This window comes from Conger conger, chromosome 3 (genome assembly GCF_963514075.1).
Source record: "Conger conger chromosome 3, fConCon1.1, whole genome shotgun sequence".
NCBI lineage: Eukaryota > Metazoa > Chordata > Actinopteri > Anguilliformes > Congridae > Conger > Conger conger.
The window spans coordinates 51,532,347-51,553,234 of record NC_083762.1 but is presented as its reverse complement, the minus strand read 5'-3'; the positions used below and the strand labels follow the sequence as shown (position 1 = coordinate 51,553,234).

Here is a 20,888-nt window from a genome sequence, read left to right as displayed (position 1 = left end):
AAACGCAGCCCTGGATTTTGGACATCCATCCATCCATCCATTATCTTAACCCGCTTATCCTGAACAGGGTCGCAGGGGGGCTGGAGCCTATCCCAGCATACATTGCGCGAAAGGCAGGAATACACCCTGGACAGGTCGCCAGTCCATCGCAGGGCAGCAGGGAACAAATACGACACTTTCGTTTGCTTTATTTTTGTATGTTATGTGCACACTAGCTGTTTCAGCAATCATGCCAGCTAGCTAGCAAGGTATTTACAGCACACAGGAATACATTGTAATCAAGCTTACGAATATGAATATTGTCTAAAATAGCTAGGTTACCAAGAGCTAGCTGTGATGGATTAATGTTAGCTAGCTAGCTCAGTTAGTTACTTACATCAAATTGCATTGCAATACTGTGCTGACGTTATTAAGACAGCTACAGTTAGGTAGCTCAGTGTTAAAACACAAAATGACATGACAAATGTTTTAAAACTTGTGAAAAAATGTACGGTAAAAATGTAATATAGAGGGACTCGGCGATCTCGCTGCTGTCATCCTCCATTATGCGACAAATTTCTTGTCTTGACAGTTTTCTCGAAATTAATTTAGGGATTTTTTCACAGTCGAAGTGTGCAACGATGTGCACTCCAAATGTTGAACAAACGGAGTGCGTATCCGGGTACTTTGTCTGTGCTTGCACTTCCACACTTTGGTTTGGACTCACTCCAAGATGGATGCCTCCTTGCTATGTTCACTCGGAGCACGGAAGTACGCGGTTTGAGACACAGTTTAGGTGCTAAGCCATGGATTTCGAATTCATGCAAGTAGTCCGGTTATATAGGCAACCTGGTGACTTAAATGTTACTGTAGGCAACATTGCATTGAGTTAGGCTACACTTTGGGAGATGGGAGATGTTTCAAACGTAATGTAACTGAGCGTTTTAAAAGGCAGTAATAATAGCATAGCTTATAACACACGAGTGAGTAACGAGAGAAGTGAGGAGAGAAAGTGCCGCAAGCGTTGAGGAATATACTTAGACACGGAACGCCCCGAGAACCTAAAATATATTTAGTACACTGATATTCTCTGTAAACTACATAAAGCATGAAGTCCGTAATAATGTAATATGTGGTTTTGCAGGACTGGCTGCAAGACCGAGACATGCCCGCTGATTTTGACAGCTGTGCTGTACAACTCAACAAAATATTGAGGTCTTTCTATGCTTCAGTTAAAAATGGGAAGGGCTCCGTTCAGTTGCATGGCACTGAAGTGTGGAATACTGTGTCAAATTTATATAAATTGCTTTCTATTATCTTGCGAGCTAACATAAGTTAATAGCCTAATGTTTTATTTCCTTTCGGCGATGGTGAGCTAGTGAACTTTTCTTTGGCGATAATGCAGTTGGCTTTCAGTTGCAGCAGGCGATTTTAGGCTGCATGAATTTTGCAATGAACTTTTTTTATTTTTTGTTTCTTTCTAAACTAAAAATAAATTGTCCATAACTACATTACTTTGGCAAGTTAACGAATCTTATACCATACCCTATGAACGAGTCAGTTCTGAGAAAATAATTGCACTTAATTAATTATTATGTCGTGCAATTATTTCCTAATGAATGACTTGTTCATAGGGTATTCCCTTACGTCCCTTAACCAATGAATCACCACGAGTGTTAGTCATCTGATGAAAACACATTTTCATTGCGCATTGCATTGTCACAAGACACCAAAAAGGGGGTGACATTGGCTCAGGAGGTAAGAGCAGTTGTCTGGCAGTTGGATGGTTGCCAGTTCAATCCCACCGGATGTGTCCCTGAGCGACACACCTAACCCCCTCCTGATGAGCTGGTTGGTGCCTTGCGTGGCAGCCAATCATTGTTGGTGTGTGAGTGTGAGTGTATGAGATCCCCTGTGTGTCTGGGGGTACCGTGCACTGGAAACCCACCTCTATCTGTAACCTCTGCTTTACATGACTGGGACCCGGAAGGTTGGTGGTTCAAGCCACGATAAGCCCTGGTGTAGCCACACACAGGTGTTGAGCTCTTGTGCAAAACTTAATCCCTCCAGGGGGGATTGCCCCCTGCTTAGTCTAATCAACTGTAAGTTGCTTTGGATAAAAGCATCAGAAAAATAAGTGTATACGTGATATATAGTAGTAGTCTGCTTTAAAAACAACAGAAGGAGAAACTCCAGCTGCACAGGTGAGGGCGGAGTGACGCGCATGGGTTTAATCTTGCTCTGGCGTAGCTGCACCCGCAGAGGCATTACCCTGCATGAATCACCTGAGACTGAATCATTTCTCCCGGATCGCGTGCCGATGTGCCGTTTACCCTCCTCTCTAGCATCTGGACCAAGGGGGTCCAAGGGTGTTTCTGAACCTTGCACGTGTGTTTGGATTTCAGTACGGCATGGAAACAAACGGGAGGGGCGGGGGTGGTTGGGAGGCGGGGGTTTGAAGGCAGTGTTGTTTTTAGAAGGGTTCTGGAAGGAGCCTCGCCCTCTATCGCTCCGTGCCGCATTAATCATCATCTGGTGGCATTACCATAATTATCATGTCTCCTCCTGGACCGGACGGGGATCGCGAGGACGACGACGAGCACAACCTGCCCCCGGCAACTGTCTAGCAACGGAGATATGGGGGGGTGCGTCATTCCCATGGAAACACCCCTCCTCCCGTGTCACTGGGGTTGTCGGCGCTCAGAGTATTAATAGTTTCAGCTGTGCCCCAATTCCCAGTGTAGTAAAAGAATTCTCTCTCTCTCTCTCTCTCTCTCTCTCCCTCTCCCTCCCTCCCTCCCCTTTTCCAGCTGGATCACAGACAGTCACGTAGCCTGGAGATTTGGCATGTAAGTAGACTCCAGCTCCCGGATCAAAGCTTGCGGCGATGTGGAGAGAGAGTGGGTGATAAGGGGAGGGGTGCAGAGGGGGTTAGAGAGAGGGTGCAGCGGTCACTGGAAGTGGGGGGGGGGGGGGGGGTGACACCATGCAGGGTTTTGTCAGAGGCCAGAGGTGTCGGGGCCAACCCCACTCACAGGGGCCACGTTTTGGCAGGGGTCAACAAGGAGAGACTCACACCCGGCAGGGGTGGGGGGCCAGGGGGTTTTTCAAGAAGACCCCCATTTAAAGCTGAAAGAGAAGCCCGTTACAAACCAAACACCACTGAAACCGTATCTAGCCTAGGATTCTGTGGACCTGGTCCGCAGGGTCTGCTGGTTTTCACTGTTATCTGGCATTGAATTCAATAATTGCGAGCTCTTTACAGTTCTCGCCTCTCCTGCTTTTTTTTGGGTTTGAGCTGGTCGGTGACTTTTAAGATGAAAATAAAAACTTTCAGTTGAAGTTGCAGACGCCAGCGGCCAGCGCTATACTGTGCATGTCTGGATTTGCTTACAGCTGAAATCATTCGATTAAAAAACTAAAACAAAACCGACAGAGAGTGACGCTATCTGAGGGAGTAGTGCCTGAGGGTTGTTTGGGGATAAACACGCGCACGTGCTCCTGCAGGCGCTGCACGTTCCCAGCTATATTTATAGTCTGTCCAGCCCGGCCTGTATCGGTGTGCAGATGTGTTCTCCGTCGGGGTCTGACCTGTGCGCTGAGTCACTCGGAGGTCGGTTGACTGTCGTCACCGCCGTGGCAGCCATCTGGTAACGTCGCGAAGCTCACCGCGGCACGGTGTGGGGCGACCGCTGAGACATTCTGACGCCGAGCCCTCCTCCAGCCATTCCCTCTGAGATCACGTCCGCAAACACGTCTGATGTCCGCTTCAAAACCACATTCACTTTATCAGGTCCCTTCCTGTCCTCAGTCGAAAAAAACCTGCAGGTTTCACCTCCTTTGATCTCCACATCCAACCATATCCAGCCCGGATTTTTACTTTGGTTAAGTCCTTCGTCCTTTGCTCAAGCGTATAACCGTGACCCGCCTGGAAATAAAACACGCAACCCGGGGTAATTAGCGCATTTTAATAATGGAAAAAAACGAAGTGTGTTCGGTGCTTTTGGTTAGTCCCTTTAAGGGAAAATACCTATTTATTGCGATCGAGAGGAGGGCCGTTTTTAAACTGCACTTCTCTTTGAGCTCTGGCGCACCAAAAAAAAAAAAAAAGAGAAAAAACGAAGTACTGCGTTTAAAGTAGGCTACTACGGAGGACGAGGGTGGTTATGAGCGCTGTGCTGGCCTCACTGATCTGGCTGGCTGCTGCTGTCGCTGGGTGACACTATGGGCACGCCGGTGGAACTCAAAGCGCCCACGCCCTACACAGCACTAGGCACACAAGCGCAAATGCAAATGTGATAAGCCTCTGGAATTCGTCCAGCGAAGCGGGAGAAGCGTCTACTCCCCACTCTAATAGTCTAATAGGCTATGCATAGCTCAGCATCGTGTTCCCCAAGTTCTGCCCGCCGGGCAAACGGCCGGGCCAGCTAATTATATCGATGGATTCTTATAATAATAATAATAATAATAATAATAATAATAATTTTCATGACTGAGCAGTACGCATTGGCCGGCTGGTTAGTTTGGTATCTTGTCATCAAACGTAAACTTGTGAAGTAAGCAAGATTAGATATCTGCCGTCTAATTTGGCATTATCTAACTGGCGACAGGGTTTACATCCAATAAAAATGCTTTTTTCAGATGTACTGCTTTGTTAGCTTGAAACCATTAGTTTTAATTAAGTCTTATGGTTCACAAACTGACCCAGACTGTTACATCCCTTTTTATACATAGTCCATCCTTGGCTTCTCAGTTGTTGAACCAAAAGAACAGAAATTGTACCACTGTCCACATACTTACGGACTGCACTGTATATGTGACAAATGGAGGATTGGGGCAACACAGTGTGTCATGGGCACCCATCTGTGTGAAGGACGCAAGGTTGTGTAGACTAACCAGCAGCTCTCAAGATGATCTGTTCCTTAACTCCAAATCCTTCTCCTTCTCCTCCTCTATCTCCTGTTAATGCTCCCCCACCTTCACCTCCTTGTGCTCCTCATTCACCTCTTCCTCCTCACGACAGCAAAATGAATGCTGCCGAGTTCCTCTCCTCCTTTGCTGTGAGATATCCCCCCCCTTTCCGGACTGTTGTTGTCCAGCCTCCTCCCAACCGCCTATCCCGACAGGAATGCCGCTCGGCTTCAGACGGATTGCATCCCGCCTTGCCGACATTCCGCGGGCCCTCCTCCCTCTCGCACGCACACCTTTTTGTTCAGGCACGACGCAGACGGATCTGGCGTTTCATTGCCGTGGAAACCTTGCAGCTGTGCCCTTGGGCCCGAACAAATATCAGAGTCTGGCTGCCAAGCTGGCATTGTGTCGGTAGGCAGGCGCGGGCTGGGAGATAGTGGGCGTCGTTTTTTTAACAAGCTGTCGGCCCGCCTGCCGAAGATAAGCTCGCACGCACACAGCCAAGCACTTGATCTCCACCGAACCCCTCCCCTCCCCCCTCCTCCCACCCCACACCCACCCAACATAAATTACAGCCTGGGAGCCCAAACAGTCAGACCAAAAGAATTGTCAACGGTATATTTAGCTGGCCGCTTTTCCAGCTCCGCTACCTGTTATTAGCGCTTCTATTTTAGCGTCCTCCCGCATATTTTGATAGCCTCTTTTTATTTGTTTTATTTGTTCTCCGAAAGAGCCAGTGGCGTCGGGAGTCGCAACGAAACGTTGAAATGTTTTGTTTTCAGAAAAGTCTTAATATAGACTGTGACGGGGGAGGGCTCTTGCCTCCTCTGAACTGGAGAGGGAGAGAGAGAGAGAGGGAGAGAGAGAGAGAGAGAGAGGGAGAGAGAGAGAGAGAGAGAGAGGGAGAGAGAGAGGGAGAGGTGTTGTGCGGTGTGCTGCGCTTCCCCACTCTCCCCGCCGCAGCCGGGCGTCGTCTTTCTTCTTGGCAGACGATATCGTTTCATTACCGGAGCGCTTCTCTTCCGCCACCGTCGTCAACAGGCTTCGGTGCCGGCCCCTCCCCTTCTTACACCTCACGGCTTCCAGCGCTCCTACCCCCCCTACTCACCCACAGCCCCTTCTACGCTCCAAACCCCCACCCATGAACACGCAGAATACATAAGAGATAAGAGTGGCACCTGTCTGCATGTTAGAGGAGGGATGGGGGGCTTGGAGGGGGGTGCTTGTTGAGATGTTGAGGCAGATGGGGGCCAAATTATCACAGCGCAGCGCAGACTGTGAAGTTTCTCCTGCATAACTCGCTGACGGACAATGTCACTTGGCTTTTTTATTTTTGAAAAACGTGTTAAATTGTACACACACGTAGCCTCACCCCCCAGCTGGGGTGCTGTGTGCTTGTTTAGCGCCACCATTATGGATTTAGGGTGCTGGGTGGTAGGTGAATCGGCGTTCTCGGTCTGGCTCTGCGGAGGATGAGGTTGGTGAGCTGGCTCTGGCTCGTGCCTGCCGCGGGAGTGAGTGATGCTCCGTCAGCCTGTCCCCCCCACCTCCCCCTGCCGTTTGTGCTCATCAGCCTGTCCCCCCCACCTCCCCCTGCCGTTTGTGCTCATCAGCCTGTCCCCCCCACCTCCCCCTGCCGTTTGTGCTCATCAGCCTGTCCCCCCCACCTCCCCCTGCCGTTTGTGCTCATCAGCCTGTCCCCCCCACCTCCCCCTGCTGTTTGTGCTCATCAGCAGGGCTGGCGGTGTGCGGGGGCTGGAGGGGAGAGAGTGAGAGAAACGCTTGGCGCTTTATTCCCGTTCCCGCGCCGGTCGGCACAGAGCCGTAAAACCGGCAGAGACACTAACGCTCTCACTACGGGGCTCTCCGTGGACACACAGACTGAAGAGTGGGCGGGAGAGGGGGGGTGTAATCTGCTGTTTAATTCTGCTCTTTAAGATGGAGCCCCACCCCCCCGTCCCTCACCCCTATTGTGCTGGAAGCGGCCGGAGTTTAACCCTCGGAGGGGAGATCCGGGGGTGGGGGCTGGGCGTGGGTCCGTCTCGCTCGATCAAAAAAGCGGGCAGGCCTCTTCCCCCCCTTTCCATTAGAGCGGCCATTTCCCGTAGATCTCGTATTTCAATTAGCGGGGGCAGCTCGGCGCGGTCGTATCGACCGGAGATATTTACACAGGTCGTTGCCTTTCAACCGCCCCCCTCCCCCCGCCCCCCGTCATGCATTTTTAACCAGGCGCTAGGGTTTCCGCAGCCTGCCAGCCCGCGCCCTGCCTCCATTCAGACAGCCCTTTCAGCCCGGCTCGGCCTTGGAAAATCAAAACCAGACTCCCTTTGAAAAAAACCCTTTTGTCTTTCTTCCGCGAAAATATGTTTGGCTTGAGGTTATTGCCCACCTATCAGGTGCTGCGGGAGGGAATAATGGGAACGTTTTTCCACGCCGCCTCGCGCGCTCGGGAATGTAATTAAACTGGAGAGCAGCTCTGCTTTTCTATTTCGCCGGCGTGCGCGTGTCAGCGGGTGCCCTCGTATCAGACGTCGCTCCGCGGCGGTGTTTACGCGAGCGGCGTCCCTGTTAGTGCCGGTTCTGACGGGAGCTCCCCTCTTCCCTCGGACTCCCGCCACACGCTTCAGGAGAGCTTTAGTGTCTCAACGGCGGAGGGAGCTGTCTGCTAGTGAAGCCGCGAGACGGCAGCGGGGTTATTTATAGAAAGGTCTGCTGCCGTCAGAAATGTATCTTGGTTTTTTTTTTTGGGTGGGGGTGTGGTGGCTAAAATAAACAGTGTTAGGTAAGGTGTCCCAGTGGGCACATTGGCGTTAGCGCTGAGGAAAGATTTATGGAACACTTATCTGCTTTGCGGAGGGCTGGGGTGGGGGTGTGGGGGGTGACCGTTGGATGAGGTCAGTGTGTTCCATATGGTGCTACAAATCCTTACTGTGAATACTGCTCCCCCAATGTTTTTTTTCTTTGTTTGCCTATGTACTGAATATCTGGCAGTGATCTTGGACCGGTGTCAAGCACTGCAACAAGAGACAAGGGCACCGTTTCAAAGTTATGTAAAAAAGAAAAGAAAAGCGCAGATCAAACCGGCAGCCGAAAAACCGAGTTTTTGACCTTGACTTCTGCAGTTCCTTCTCTTTTTTTGCCTTCCTGTTCAGCCCAGTCAAACTGAACCTGATGTCAGGGAACAGGCGTATACCCACCCTCAACGCAATCACTTCCAGGGTCAGTGCAGAGTTCACCCGCGGATCTTTCTCATTTTGTTCCTATACCAATTTTGGGAAAACGTTACGTGGAAAGTGATCAAAAGTGAGGTTTATTATTATTAATAATAATATTACAAATAGAAATTGATAAATGTATTAGGCCAGTGCTGCTCCATTGTATCTAAACATTCCTTCGGCCTGGCAGTTTAATATGGATATCCACCCACCGAGCACTTTATTAGGAACATTTTTACTTTATTAAACCTACTTGGTCATGCGATTATCTAGTCAGCCAATTGTGTAGCAGCAGTGCAGTGCATACAATCATTTAGATACGGGTCTGGAGCTTCAGTTAACGTTCACATCAACTATCAGAAAGTGACTTTGACCATGGAATGATTGTTGGTGGCAGAAAGGGTGATTTGAGTATTTCAGAAACTGCTGATCGCCTGGGATTTTCACGCACACTAGTCTCTAGAGTTTGCAAAGAATGATGCAAAAAAACAAAAAAATCCAGTGAGGAGCAGTTCTCAGACAGAAATGCCTTGTTAATGAAAGACGTCAGAAGAGAATGGCCAGACTAGTCAAAGCTGACAGGAAGGTGACAGTAATGCAAATAACCATACATTACAATAGCGGTGTACAGAAGAGCATCTGAGAATACACAACACATCATAACTTAAAGTTGATAGGTTACAACAGTAGAAGTCTAAAAAATAAGTCTAATAAATACCTAATAAAGTGCTCACTGAGTTTATATTTGTTTAATATCTACTACTGAGTTTAATCAGCTCCATTGGGTTTGTAGCTGGACTAATTGTAGCTGGACTAAAGAGCTTATCTGGTGGTGTTTTGTGGAGAAACTGCACAATGTCCGCTGTCAGGCTGTCTGTGGCATAGTCTGTTTTCTCGTTGAGGGAGCTGGTTAGCCTTGCTCTTACTCGGAGCTGCGCTGATATATCTCTCTCGCACTTTCTCTTTCGCTGAGTTCAATTCGAGCCTCTGTTAACATAAACCGTAATAATACCGTAAATATTGGCAAAGCATTCGTTTTAAATAGAAAAACGGTCGTTTTAAATGGAAAGTGGGGAGGAAACCGATTGCGGTAAACGGCACAGTAAATGCTCTCGAAGTCTTTTTCGTACTCTGATCCACAACGCTGGGAAACTGGGGCCTCTCCTCTCGCTAAAGCGTCTGCTGGATTCGTGCCAGCGGCGGCTAAAATGGGTCCTGCTACCACTGCGCACCTCCTACATCTGCGGCTTTCGCGGCGGCTCCCACTCGCTCATTTCTTCCGGCCCCGCCTGGGGGAGCCAGGTAGTGCCAAACGTATCGGCAGTTAAACAAGATAAACGGTCTTCCACTCTTGGCCTCCTTGCTGAACTTTTTTTTCTGCGTCTTTTGATGAACAAACTGCAAATAAACGAACCGGTCCTGAACGGCACACCTCAGTATGACTGTTTCCCAGCAGAAGGGAACTGTCTGAATACTGAAAAATATCTCCCTCGCTCTCTCTCTCCCACTACCCAACCCTCTCACATCTTTCCCTGTACTTTTCTTTCATTAATCCCTCTCCCTCACTAACCTCAATATCCGTCTCATTCCTCTTTCATTCCCCTCTCGCTTATCTCCCTCTCCTTTTCCGTCCGTCTTTCTCTCTCCCGCTCTCTCACTCTCTCCCTCCTTCCTCGCAGGGCCCCCGTGCACAGCTGCAGGGAGAGGGCCCTAAATGGCGGATCGTTATCATGCTAATTAAGCCACTTTGTAACGGCGGCTCGTCATTGCCCTGCTCATTAATGCTGCGCTCGCCTCAAATGGGCTGCCATTTATTTCACTGTACAGGTTACGGCACGTGTCGACTCTGCGCTCTTCTGCTGCACTCTTCTCCTCCGAGCCGGAACCAACACACACTCCTTCACACTCCTGCCACGGAGCTGGCCTTTGCAAATTGGGTGTCCGTTCCGACATATCACTCTCGAGGTCGAATTCGGTGCAGCTTTTTTTCTTTTCAGCTTTTTTTCCCCCTTTTCTCTTGTTCTCTGGTTTTTAAAATGGGGCTTTGTGTGTGTGTGTGTGTGTGCGTGTGTGTGTGGGGGGGGTCTGTGTAGGTGGGTCTGTACATGTGCATAAGTCTGATTGTGTGTGTATATGCGTGCACATTTGTGTGTGTATTAGTATATGTTTGTATACATCTGTGTGTGTGTATATGTGTACATGTCTGTGCGTGTACGTCTGTGAGTGGATGCGTGTACGCTCGTACATCTGTGTGTATGCAGGTTGTAAAGCTCTTGTTTAGAGGCGGTTTGACCCAGAGCGGGGGTGTATTTGAGTTTGTGCTGTCTGTCCTGATTGGCTCTGAGCCCAGGCCTGCAGTTGGGGAGGGGGCGGGGGGTTCCAGCAGAGAGACGCACGGGTCTGTTAGCGCCATTACAGCCAGTGCACGGATCGCGGTAATCCTCCCGCGGACCTGTAAATCACCCCACAGGAAATGGCTGCTCTGCCACCGGTGCGTGAGAACGCGCCTTTTTATCGCATTAATATTTCACCCGACCGCCCAGGGGTCAGCGCGACCGCTCCAGGGAGCTTCAGACAACCGCACCTCCTTCCCCCCCAACCGTCGCTCCCCCTACCTCTCCCCCCAACCTACCCCCCTCCCATCTCTCCGGGCTCAGATGTAGCTGGGCTAAGTGCCGACGTGACTTCAGTGCAGCAGTTTAAATCCTGTTGTGGTTTATTCTTTTTTCTTTTCGTTTTCCTCAGAATAGGGATTCAAAGCAGCCCCTTCTGGGTCTCTGAGGACGGGGTGACCGATGCTGGTTGGGGGCACTGGGCCAGACCTGGGGGAGGAGTGGGGGTGGGGCGCAATGGGTCAGTGCTCCCAAAACAGCCCTGGCAGCTCTGCGAGCTCTTAAAGCCACGGCGTGCATTTTCATCCCGTGGGTCGTCTCCCCCCTGCTTCCCCCTCCTTCCACAAGGGCTTCAAAAAGCTTAATTAAAAGCAGTGCCGAATGGCGCGGTTTTAAATTTCATTAGCGGCGCCCAAATTGCGCGCTAAGCGGTCGGGTAAAGAGGGACGCGAGAGATTAGGAGCCGCGCCGGTGTTTTTGGGAAATGTGGGCAGTCAGGGGACGGTATGGGTGCCGGAGCCTCGTTACTGTTGCTGGGGGGAGAGGGTTCTCAGAAGCCGATTGCATCATTCGGTTTCGCTACAGAGGGAGCGCATCATCGCTCAGGAATCCTATGCATGTCAGGCAGTCTCGTATCCCTGTGCCTTTTGCTGTCTCTGATTGGCTGCCTGCTCCAGGAAGCATTGCTCATTTGCCCCAAGGCCTCTGCTCACCCCACCCCTCCACACACCCCTCTGTTGTCATGCCTGGTCATTAAACAGGACTAGGGTCTATTTGAAGGAGATGTTAAACTTAAAATTTAAATTTACATCTTAAGCTTAGATCTTAAGCCCATTACCTGTCGTTTTAAGAATTCAAGTGAGTGCTGCGATAGGTATGCCAGCTAATGGATCTCTTATCATTTATTGGTGAGAGGGCAGTTACTTATCGGGAAAAGGAGTTTATCTTATCTTCCTTAAGGGAGGTTTAAACAAACTTTGTGGTCTTGATTAAATGTTCACTGAAGAAAATAAAAAGGACCTAAAAAATTTAAGTTGTTTTCACCTGCAGGATCAATGGTCGTACCACTGACTAATGGAGGGCAGGAATAAACCTGATGAAAAAGTGATGGCTGTCTTTTCTCAAAAAGTGGGTTTGAAGTTATATCACTCTGCGTAACTGATGTGAAATGTCTGTTCTTCTTGCCCTCCTCCCCTCCCCAATAACAGATGGTATTTTCCACTGTTCACCCTGATCTTCCTGATGATTTGCTGCTACGCCCGCATCATCTACGTGGCCAATAAGAGGGTGAGCTAATGTTTCTCTTCCTTGTTTCTGCTGTAGCCAGGGGAACCTGCAGAAGGCTGGCCTAGACCAGGACTACAATTAGTCAAGACAGGTGTGCATTTGCAGTTCCTTACAAAATTATTATTTGTTTTCAGGGAGTGAATTATTTTCCAGGGCACTGTCCATTTAGATTTAGGCAGTTAGCAGTTGCTGCTATGCAGCTTCGCAGAGTCTTGCAAAGCTCACTGTCTTTTTTCCCCACATGCATTCCATTTGTGCAGCTGGATATATGAAGTAGCTCTGGTGAAGCTGCTTGTACAGCAGTGGTGACCCACCTGGGAGTCTACCCTACTGCCTTTGGGTTGCACATCCACCAAATTCCCTGTCTACATCTTAGCCAAGTCACAGAAATGCTACTGGGTCATAAGGTTAAGCCATTGCCCTTCATTTAACACAGATTTCAATGGTTTATATAAATAGGTGGGAGGTGTTGCCTGTGCTGACAGGAGATAGGTGGGAGGTGCTGTCCATGCTGACAGGAAATGCATGGGAGGTGCTGCCTGTGCTGACAGGAAATTGGTGGGAGGTGCTGTCCATGCTGACAGGAAATGTATGGGAGGTGCTGTCTGTGCTAACAGGAAATTGGTGGGAGGTGCTGCCTGTGCTGACAGGAAATAGGTGGGAGGTGCTGTCTGTGCTGACAGGAAATTGGTGGGAGGTACTGCCTGTGCTGACAGGAGATAGGTGAGAGGTGCTGACAGGAAATTGGTGGGAGGTGCTGTCTGTGCTGAAAGGAAATGCGTGGGAGGTGCTGACAGGAAATAGGTGGGAGGTGCTGCCTGTGTTCACAGGAAATAGGTGGGCGGTGCTGTCTGTGCTGACAGGAGATAGGTGGGAGGTGCTGTCCATGCTGACAGGAAATGCATGGGAGGTGCTGCCTGTGCTGACAGGAAATTGGTGGGAGGTGCTGTCCATGCTGACAGGAAATGCATGGGAGGTGCTGTCTGTGCTAACAGGAAATTGGTGGGAGGTGCTGCCTGTGCTGACAGGAAATAGGTGGGAGGTGCTGTCTGTGCTGACAGGAAATTGGTGGGAGGTGCTGCCTGTGCTGACAGGAAATAGGTGGGAGGTGCTGTCTGTGCTGACAGGAGATAGGTGAGAGGTGCTGACAGGAAATTGGTGGGAGGTGCTGTCTGTGCTGAAAGGAAATGCGTGGGAGGTGCTGACAGGAAATAGGTGGGAGGTGCTGTCTGTGCTGACAGGAAATAGGTGGGAGGTGCTGTCTGTGCTGACAGGAAATTGGTGGGAGGTACTGCCTGTGCTGACAGGAGATAGGTGAGAGGTGCTGACAGGAAATTGGTGGGAGGTGCTGTCTGTGCTGAAAGGAAATGCGTGGGAGGTGCTGACAGGAAATAGGTGGGAGGTGCTGCCTGTGTTCACAGGAAATAGGTGGGCGGTGCTGTCTGTGCTGACAGGAGATAGGTGGGAGGTGCTGTCCATGCTGACAGGAAATGCATGGGAGGTGCTGCCTGTGCTGACAGGAAATTGGTGGGAGGTGCTGTCCATGCTGACAGGAAATGCATGGGAGGTGCTGTCTGTGCTAACAGGAAATTGGTGGGAGGTGCTGCCTGTGCTGACAGGAAATAGGTGGGAGGTGCTGTCTGTGCTGACAGGAAATTGGTGGGAGGTGCTGCCTGTGCTGACAGGAAATAGGTGGGAGGTGCTGTCTGTGCTGACAGGAGATAGGTGAGAGGTGCTGACAGGAAATTGGTGGGAGGTGCTGTCTGTGCTGAAAGGAAATGCGTGGGAGGTGCTGACAGGAAATAGGTGGGAGGTACTGCCTGTGTTCACAGGAAATAGGTGGGAGGTGCTGTCTGTGCTGACAGGAGATAGGTGAGAGGTGCTGACAGGAAATTGGTGGGAGATGCTGTCTGTCCTGAAAGGAAATGCGTGGGAGGTGCTGACAGGAAATAGGTGGGAGGTGCTGTCTGTGCTAACAGGAAATAGGCATTCAATGGTAGACAAAAATTCCTGTGTGAAGGATGCAGCTGCTGTTGTATTGTGTCTACAGTTTCTACAATCTTGCATACAATTCCGTGTTGAATTTTAGCATTGACAAGCAGAGCTGAGTATCTGTGCCTGTGGCGTGGGGTCATTTGAGTTCAGGACCGCACTAACGTCCTAGAGTCAATTAGGCCGCAGTCATCTTTCACAGCAATGACTGTGGGGCATGGTGACATCACAACGATGTCCCAGAAATGACCGTTGTTTTGTGTCATTCTCATGGAGCTGGTTTTTACATGCTTATATTACTTTACACAGGAATACATAACACAACACTAATTTATCTCCCTAAATAAAGGAAATGGTGAGTTACTGGCTAAATCACATTGCATTTTCAGCATGCAGGTTTTCCAGTGTGGTGTTCAGGTGTTAATAAAGAAAATGCTCATGCTGTCACGTAGATTTTACAGCATTTTCTCTTCTTTCACCTCCTGTACGCGTACCTTGACCCTGGAGACAGTATTGTCCCATTCTGGCAAACACGTGAACCGTGGAATCAATTCTCAGGAATGTTTCGCATTGTTTGATGGCATATTTTTTCCTTTAGAAGCTGCCCGGTGGCAGACTGAATGACAACAGTCATCTCTACGGCCTTTTGTAGCATTTGCAACGCAGAACACTACAGAACACACTGCCACAGTGTGAGAACGAAGACAACGTTGAATGTGTGCGTGTGGCCCAGGAAAATAAATAACCAAGTTAATTATTTAATCAAGCAGTTGACCTTTTCAGACAAATAAGTTATACTCATCTTTGATTTGCTTTCTACAACCAGTATACTAAAGAGTATTTATATTGAATAATGGGGGAAAAGTTGCATGTGTGTGTCCAGTCTGACATTGTTAACATCTGTGAATATGAATAAATCGAATAATCAGGGGAATAGCTTCTATATTTATATCTCAAACAGATATTACACTGTCCACAGCACAGTAAAACCACCAAAAAAAAAATCCAGGTGCACTGCCATCTCATAGCAACTTTCATTTGCTCAACAGGCCATCTCTGCGGTTTAGGCGTACCCTGACCTTTGACCCCTGATGTACCGAATGAGAGGTGGCGCTCTGTTGTTGACGGAATCCGGCAGGTGCTGTAGGGAGCCGGAAATAACCGGGAGAGTTGGCGGCGGTGCCTCACCGCCTAGCTGTCCAATCGGAGGGAGGCGTGGAGGGAGGGGGGGAGCAGACAGAAGGCATTGATGCGCCGTGCTGATTGGCCCCCCTCCCTCTCTCCCCCCTCCGTCTGCGCGGTCCGGGCCCTCGTAAGTCATTCCGCGCTCCGTCTCCTGGATCACACTCTCCCGGAGGCGCGCTCTGAATAAATACCGTATTTATGAAGACCCTGTCCCTTATCTCTAGCAGATACAGGCCCGTCTCACATGAAAGAGTTTGAAAAAGCTTCGGAGAGAAAGAGAGATCTGAGGCGGGGGTGGGAACGATTGAGCAACGGGTGGGGGGAGGGAAGGAAAGCGGCAGTTAAAAGAAAAGAAGCATAATAACAATCCTTCTTGGCGTTCTCCCCATCGGCCGTCGATGGCTTCGTGGCAGGGCTTTGTGTGTGGGACACCTGCTCAGGTGAGGAGCAGCAGGTGTGACTGTTCACAGTACCCGTTACTGCTGCCCCGCCCCAGGGACTCCCACTGATCCTTACACAATGACATTATTTTTTGACTTATTGGTCCTCTGCTGCTATTGTGCTGCATGTTCAGAGATATTCTTCTGCGTACCACTGTTGTAACGCTTGGTTATTTGAGTTACTGTCACTTTCCTGTCAGCTTAAACCATTCTTTGACCTCTCATTAACGAGCCGTTTTCACCCACAAAACTGCCCGTTCTGTTTGTTTTATTTGTGTTTTTTGCAGCATTCTCTGTAAACTGGAGTAACTCCCGGGGTCTACTCAAACGTCTGGTGCCACAAGTCAATCCCTGGTCAAAGTTTCCCTTTCTTATATATGGTCTGAACAACAACTGAACCTCTTGACCGCATCTGCATGCTTTTATGGATTGTGTTACTGCCACATGATTCGATATTTGCATTAGCACACTGCTGTACAGGTCTACTAATCAAGTGCTCGGTGAGTGTATATATGTTGCAATTCATATTTTCATTTGAGAACAATGTATTAAGGAATATTCTCCAATACATGTGGAAGCTCTTTCAGTGTGCTGATTGAAGTTATTTTACCGCATTGTATTTCTCCAAAACATACATTGCAGTGTTTGGATATGTGCGCATAAATGTTTCAGCGTCGTGGCGATATATTCACATGCAGTACGTCTTCTCTGTTTTTTTCCATTTCCGTAACGGACAGGCAGGCGGCTGCATGCCGCCTTCTCCCCCTGCGCTTTTGGGATATTTCCCCCAGACCGTGCGCCCCGGCCCCTTCTTTAACCACCTGCTGGCTTGTTTGGGTTCCCATCGGGCCCCTGCGCATCTCCTCCGACAACGCCATGGAGCCGAGCCGTCGTCTTTAACCAAACAGCCTCTCTCTAACCCATTCACAGGGAGCGGCGAGCGCAGGGCTGCGGGAAACCATGGTAACGGCGAGTCGATGCACGGTCATACCGCAGAGCGCTCGGGGAGAAGGGAAGAATCCGGCGCAACCAAATTAACGCCCCCCCCCCCATCTCCCCCCCCCCCCCAACCCCCCCCCCCCCATCTCCCCCCACCCTACAGATGCTGCTGGTTCGCACCTCCGGTGATGGGGCTTGTTTTTTCTCGGCGGTAATTCTGCGATCGATGCCGGGGGGGGGTGTTAAAGAGCGGCCCCTCGTCTCTCCTCGGCGTGCCTCTGATCGTTTGAGGAGGCGGTAATCACGCGCGGCAGCATGGGGGTGGGGGGGGGGGGGGGTTGCCGTCTCTGCTGAGGGAGTTGCCGTGGCTGCCCCAGACCCGCCGTTAATTAGCGAGCGGCGATTACGCTCCCGACGACAGCGAGCGGTAGACGCCTATCCCCCCCCCCCCCCCCGCCCCGCCCCGGGCCCGTTCTCTTCCCCACGTAATTGCCGGATGGCTCAGGGCGTTTCAGAGAGCCTGCCTCTGTCGAAGGCCTCCCCTGTCGGGCCCCGGCTCTCTCGAGTCTGCCAAAGGGATTTTTTTTTGCAATAACGGATTGCTCCACGTTACATAAACCTGCCTGTCCAGCGTGTAGGCCCGTCTGACAAATTGTTGCCTCCTCATTCAGGAGGTATGCAGGAGTCTGCTGCTCCTCTTACGCCACGCTTACAGTGAGCTTCTTAAGTATTAGGACAGCGACACAATTTCAGAGGGCTGTAATTCCTTCACGGTTCAATAGATTTTGATCCATATGTAGTGAACAATTGCTAATTGTGTCACTGTCCATATATGGACATTTTATTTGTTATTTATCTGACTCCTTTAACCAATGCAACATACCTGAGTAGACTAAGTAGGGGACAATCCCTCCTGGAGCAATGTGGGGTTTGCACAGGGGCCCAACAGCTGTGTGGATTTATCGTGGCTACAACCACCAATCTTCCAGGTCACAGTCATGTACCTTAGCCAATAGGCTACAGGCTGCCCCTTGACATCACTGTACACTACAGCCGCCCCGTCCCGGTTGGTTGTCAGACGCGCCTCACAGAAGCACAGGTCATCTGTCCATAGATCCCAGCGCTCCCTGTTCTGACCTCTAGGGCCACCTCCGTCCTTGGAATCACTTCAGTGTCCTGCTACACACATGATTGGACAGGATTCCACAAAGAATATGTGATTGGATGGGATCCTGCCGGGCTTCACTGTAGATCCCGGGTGAGCCCCAGGCTTCCGATGACTGTGAGGGCTCGTCTTCCTTGGAGAGGCAGCACAATAATATTCCGTTTTCAGTATCTCAGCTCTGATCTACAAAGAAATCTACAAGCCATTTTTTTTTATTTTTATCAGAGCTGTGTTGATAAACCTTGTTATGCTCATTTTAATCAATTGAAAAATGATTTTCAATATGAATACATTTGCCTGTCTTTCAGAAATGACTGCTTCATCATATTGTATTGTGAAATTGTTTTCAGTGATTTGTAAAAAACTGCTTTCATTTAAAAATTGGCCGTCAACTTAATGCTCTGATGAAGGTCAAATTGTGCCAAGAACGTACTGCAGTGAAGGCCGTCTTTTTACGAAGTTTGAACAGTAGTAGAGTATTGCTGCGAAATGCGTCATTCTGTAGATGTTTGTGCTTTCGGTGGGATGCTGTATTCATTCCATATGTGGACGGGGTCTGAATTAGTGATTTAAAGCAGAGCAGAATAGCACCCACAAAACATTAAACGTAACATTTTCTCCCATGTTCATCATCCGTGCGGTCTTCCTTGTTTGAGTACATTTCGCAGGATGTAACTCTGATTTACGGTCACTGATAGGGCGGTGTAGTTTAGCTTAATTATGTCTCGCGGACACGTTGGATCGCGGGTCAGCATGGACGCTAACGTTAATGCTGTTTTAGGGCGGGAGAAATGATGTCTAACTCCATCCTGCTCTGGAACATATCCCACTGATTCTCTCGAGTACTGATAATGGTGTAGAGGCTGTTCCTCTGAGACTGCTGGAGGAGGGCAGAGTGAGAGAAAGGAGTGAAAGAGGGAGAAGGGGAGTGAAAGGAGAAGGTGACAGTGGGAGAAAGTGAATGTGACAGAGTGCAAGAGAGATGGCCACAGAGGGCGTGAGGGGGAGAGAGAGAGAGGAGGTAGTGAGGGAAAGAAAAGGGGGAGTGAGAATGAGAGAGATAGGGAGTGAAAGAGAGATGGGGAGTGAGAGCAAGTGAAAGAGTTGGGGAGTGAAAGAGAGGATTGAAAGAGGAATGCGAGAGCGAGAGAGGAGTGAAAGAGAGATGAATGAAGAAGAGAGGGACGGGGGAGTGAAAGAGAGATGAATGAAAAAGAGGAATGAAAGAGACGGGGAAGTGAAAGAGAGTAGAGAGAGAGAGAGGAGTGAAAGAGAGATGAATGAAAAAGAGGAATGAAAGAGACGGGGAAGTGAAAGAGAGGAGTGAGAGAGAGGAGTGAAAGAGAGAGAGGTGGGGGGAGAGAGAGAGGTGGGGGAGAGAGAGAGGAGTGAGAGAGAGAGGTGTGAAAGAGAGAGGTGGGAGTGAAAGAGAGGAGTGAAAGAGAGGAGAGAGAGAGGAGTGAAAGAGAGGTGGGGGAGTGTGTGGGAGAGGGAGTGAAAGAGAGGTGGGGGAGAGAGGAGTGAAAGAGTGAGAGGAGTGAGAGAGAGAGGAGTGAAAGATAGGTGGGGGAGAGAGGTGTGAAATAGAGAGAGGTGGAGAGAGAGGGAGTGAAAGAGAGAGAGATGGGGAGAGAGAGAGGAGTGAAAGAGAGAGAGGAGTGAAAGAGAGAGGTGGGGGGGAGAGAGAGGAGTGAAAGAGAGAGGCGGGGGGGAGAGAGGAATGAAAGAGAGAGAGGGGGAGAGAGAGAGAGAGGAGTGAAAGAGCGAGGCGGGGGGGAGAGAGAGGTGGGGGAGAGAGAGAGAGAGGAGTGAAAGAGGGAGGCGGGGGGGAGAGAGAGGAGTGAAAGAGAGAGAGGCAGGGGGAGAGAGAGGAATGAAAGAGAGAGAGGTGGGGGAGAGAGAGAGAGAGGAGTGAAAGAGAGAGGCGGGGGGGAGAGAGAGGAGTGAAAGAGAGAGAGGTGGGGGGGAGAGAGAGAGAGGAGTGAAAGAGAGAGGCGGGGGGGAGAGAGAGGAGTGAAAGAGAGAGAGGCGGGGGGGAGAGAGCGGCTCTGAGCCTCAGTCCTGCGCTGCTCGTGACTAATGAAGCACGCGCTCGGCAGGCAGCCCCAATTAGCCGAGCGCAGAGGGCCGGCCGGCCGGAGAGCTCCCAGGATGGAGCAGCCCGGGTGTTAATAATGTCCGGGAGCAGAGCTGGCTGCGCAGAGACGGGAGATTAACGGCTCCGCCGCAGCACAACAAGGCTTTCATCTGCATGTAAAATTAGCCTGGCGTCGGGAGAGACTGGTGCCAGAGCGCAAGGTGTGGAAAACTCTTGCGTGCTAGGAAAGGAGCAAGAAAGTGTGTGTGTGCGTGTGTGTGCGTGCGTGCGTGCGTGCGTGCGTGCGTTAAAGAGAGAGAGAGAGAGAACAAAACATGTTGTGTTTTAGAAACCAAGGGAACAGAAACAGTATCTGTTTTAGTGTTTATGGATGTATTGACAAATGGGCATGTGGGTGGATAAGGAATTTAATATGCTGTGTGAGATAAAAAAAAGAGATAGCTAGATTCAGAGTTGGCTTAATGTATGGGTGGATTTGTACAAGAGTTTACAGGGGTTGGACAAAGTAATGGAAACCCCTAACAATATATGAATATCAAGTAACTAATCAGAAGTAGGGCCACCCTTTGCCTTCAGAACTGCTTCAGTACTTCTTGGTATACTTGTTCTAAACTATGTGTAGCGGGATATTCGTCAAAGCTTCCAGTATTTCAGGGATGCAGGAAGTGGAAATCTACTTTGCACATCAGAGCTTCCCATAAAGGCTCAGTGGTGTTAAGATGGTCGTGGAGACCATCTTGGAAGGTCTTTGTCTTCATCTTGGTGGTTGTGGAACTGCCCTTGAATTTGTTTAGCAGTGTGGTTGACATCTTTGATAATTGAAGACATCATGGGTGAACAGTGTTTGCACCATAAGGCAGTCATCTGGCAGCTGGAGGGTTGCCGGTTCGATCCCGCCCTGGGTGTGTCGAAGTGTCGCTGAGCAAGACACCTAACCTCCTGACGAGCTGGTCGGCGCCTTGCATGGCAGCCAATCGCCGTTGGGTGTGTGAGTGTGTGCATGAATGGGTGAATGAGAAGCATCAATTGTACAGCGCTTTGGATAAAGGCGCTAAATAAATGCCA

General features: G+C 49.9%; 1 protein-coding gene across 1 annotated transcript in view; it reads left to right on the top strand.

The window, feature by feature from the left end:
- si:dkey-100n23.5 overlaps positions 1-20,888 on the top strand; it is a 175,613-nt gene that overhangs the window by 81,392 nt on the left and 73,333 nt on the right. Inside the window, exons 8-9 of the mRNA XM_061234735.1 lie at positions 2,790-2,828; positions 11,926-12,004. Of these exons, the coding sequence (XP_061090719.1) occupies positions 2,790-2,828; positions 11,926-12,004 (118 nt within the window). The remainder of the gene's footprint in view (positions 1-2,789; positions 2,829-11,925; positions 12,005-20,888) is intronic.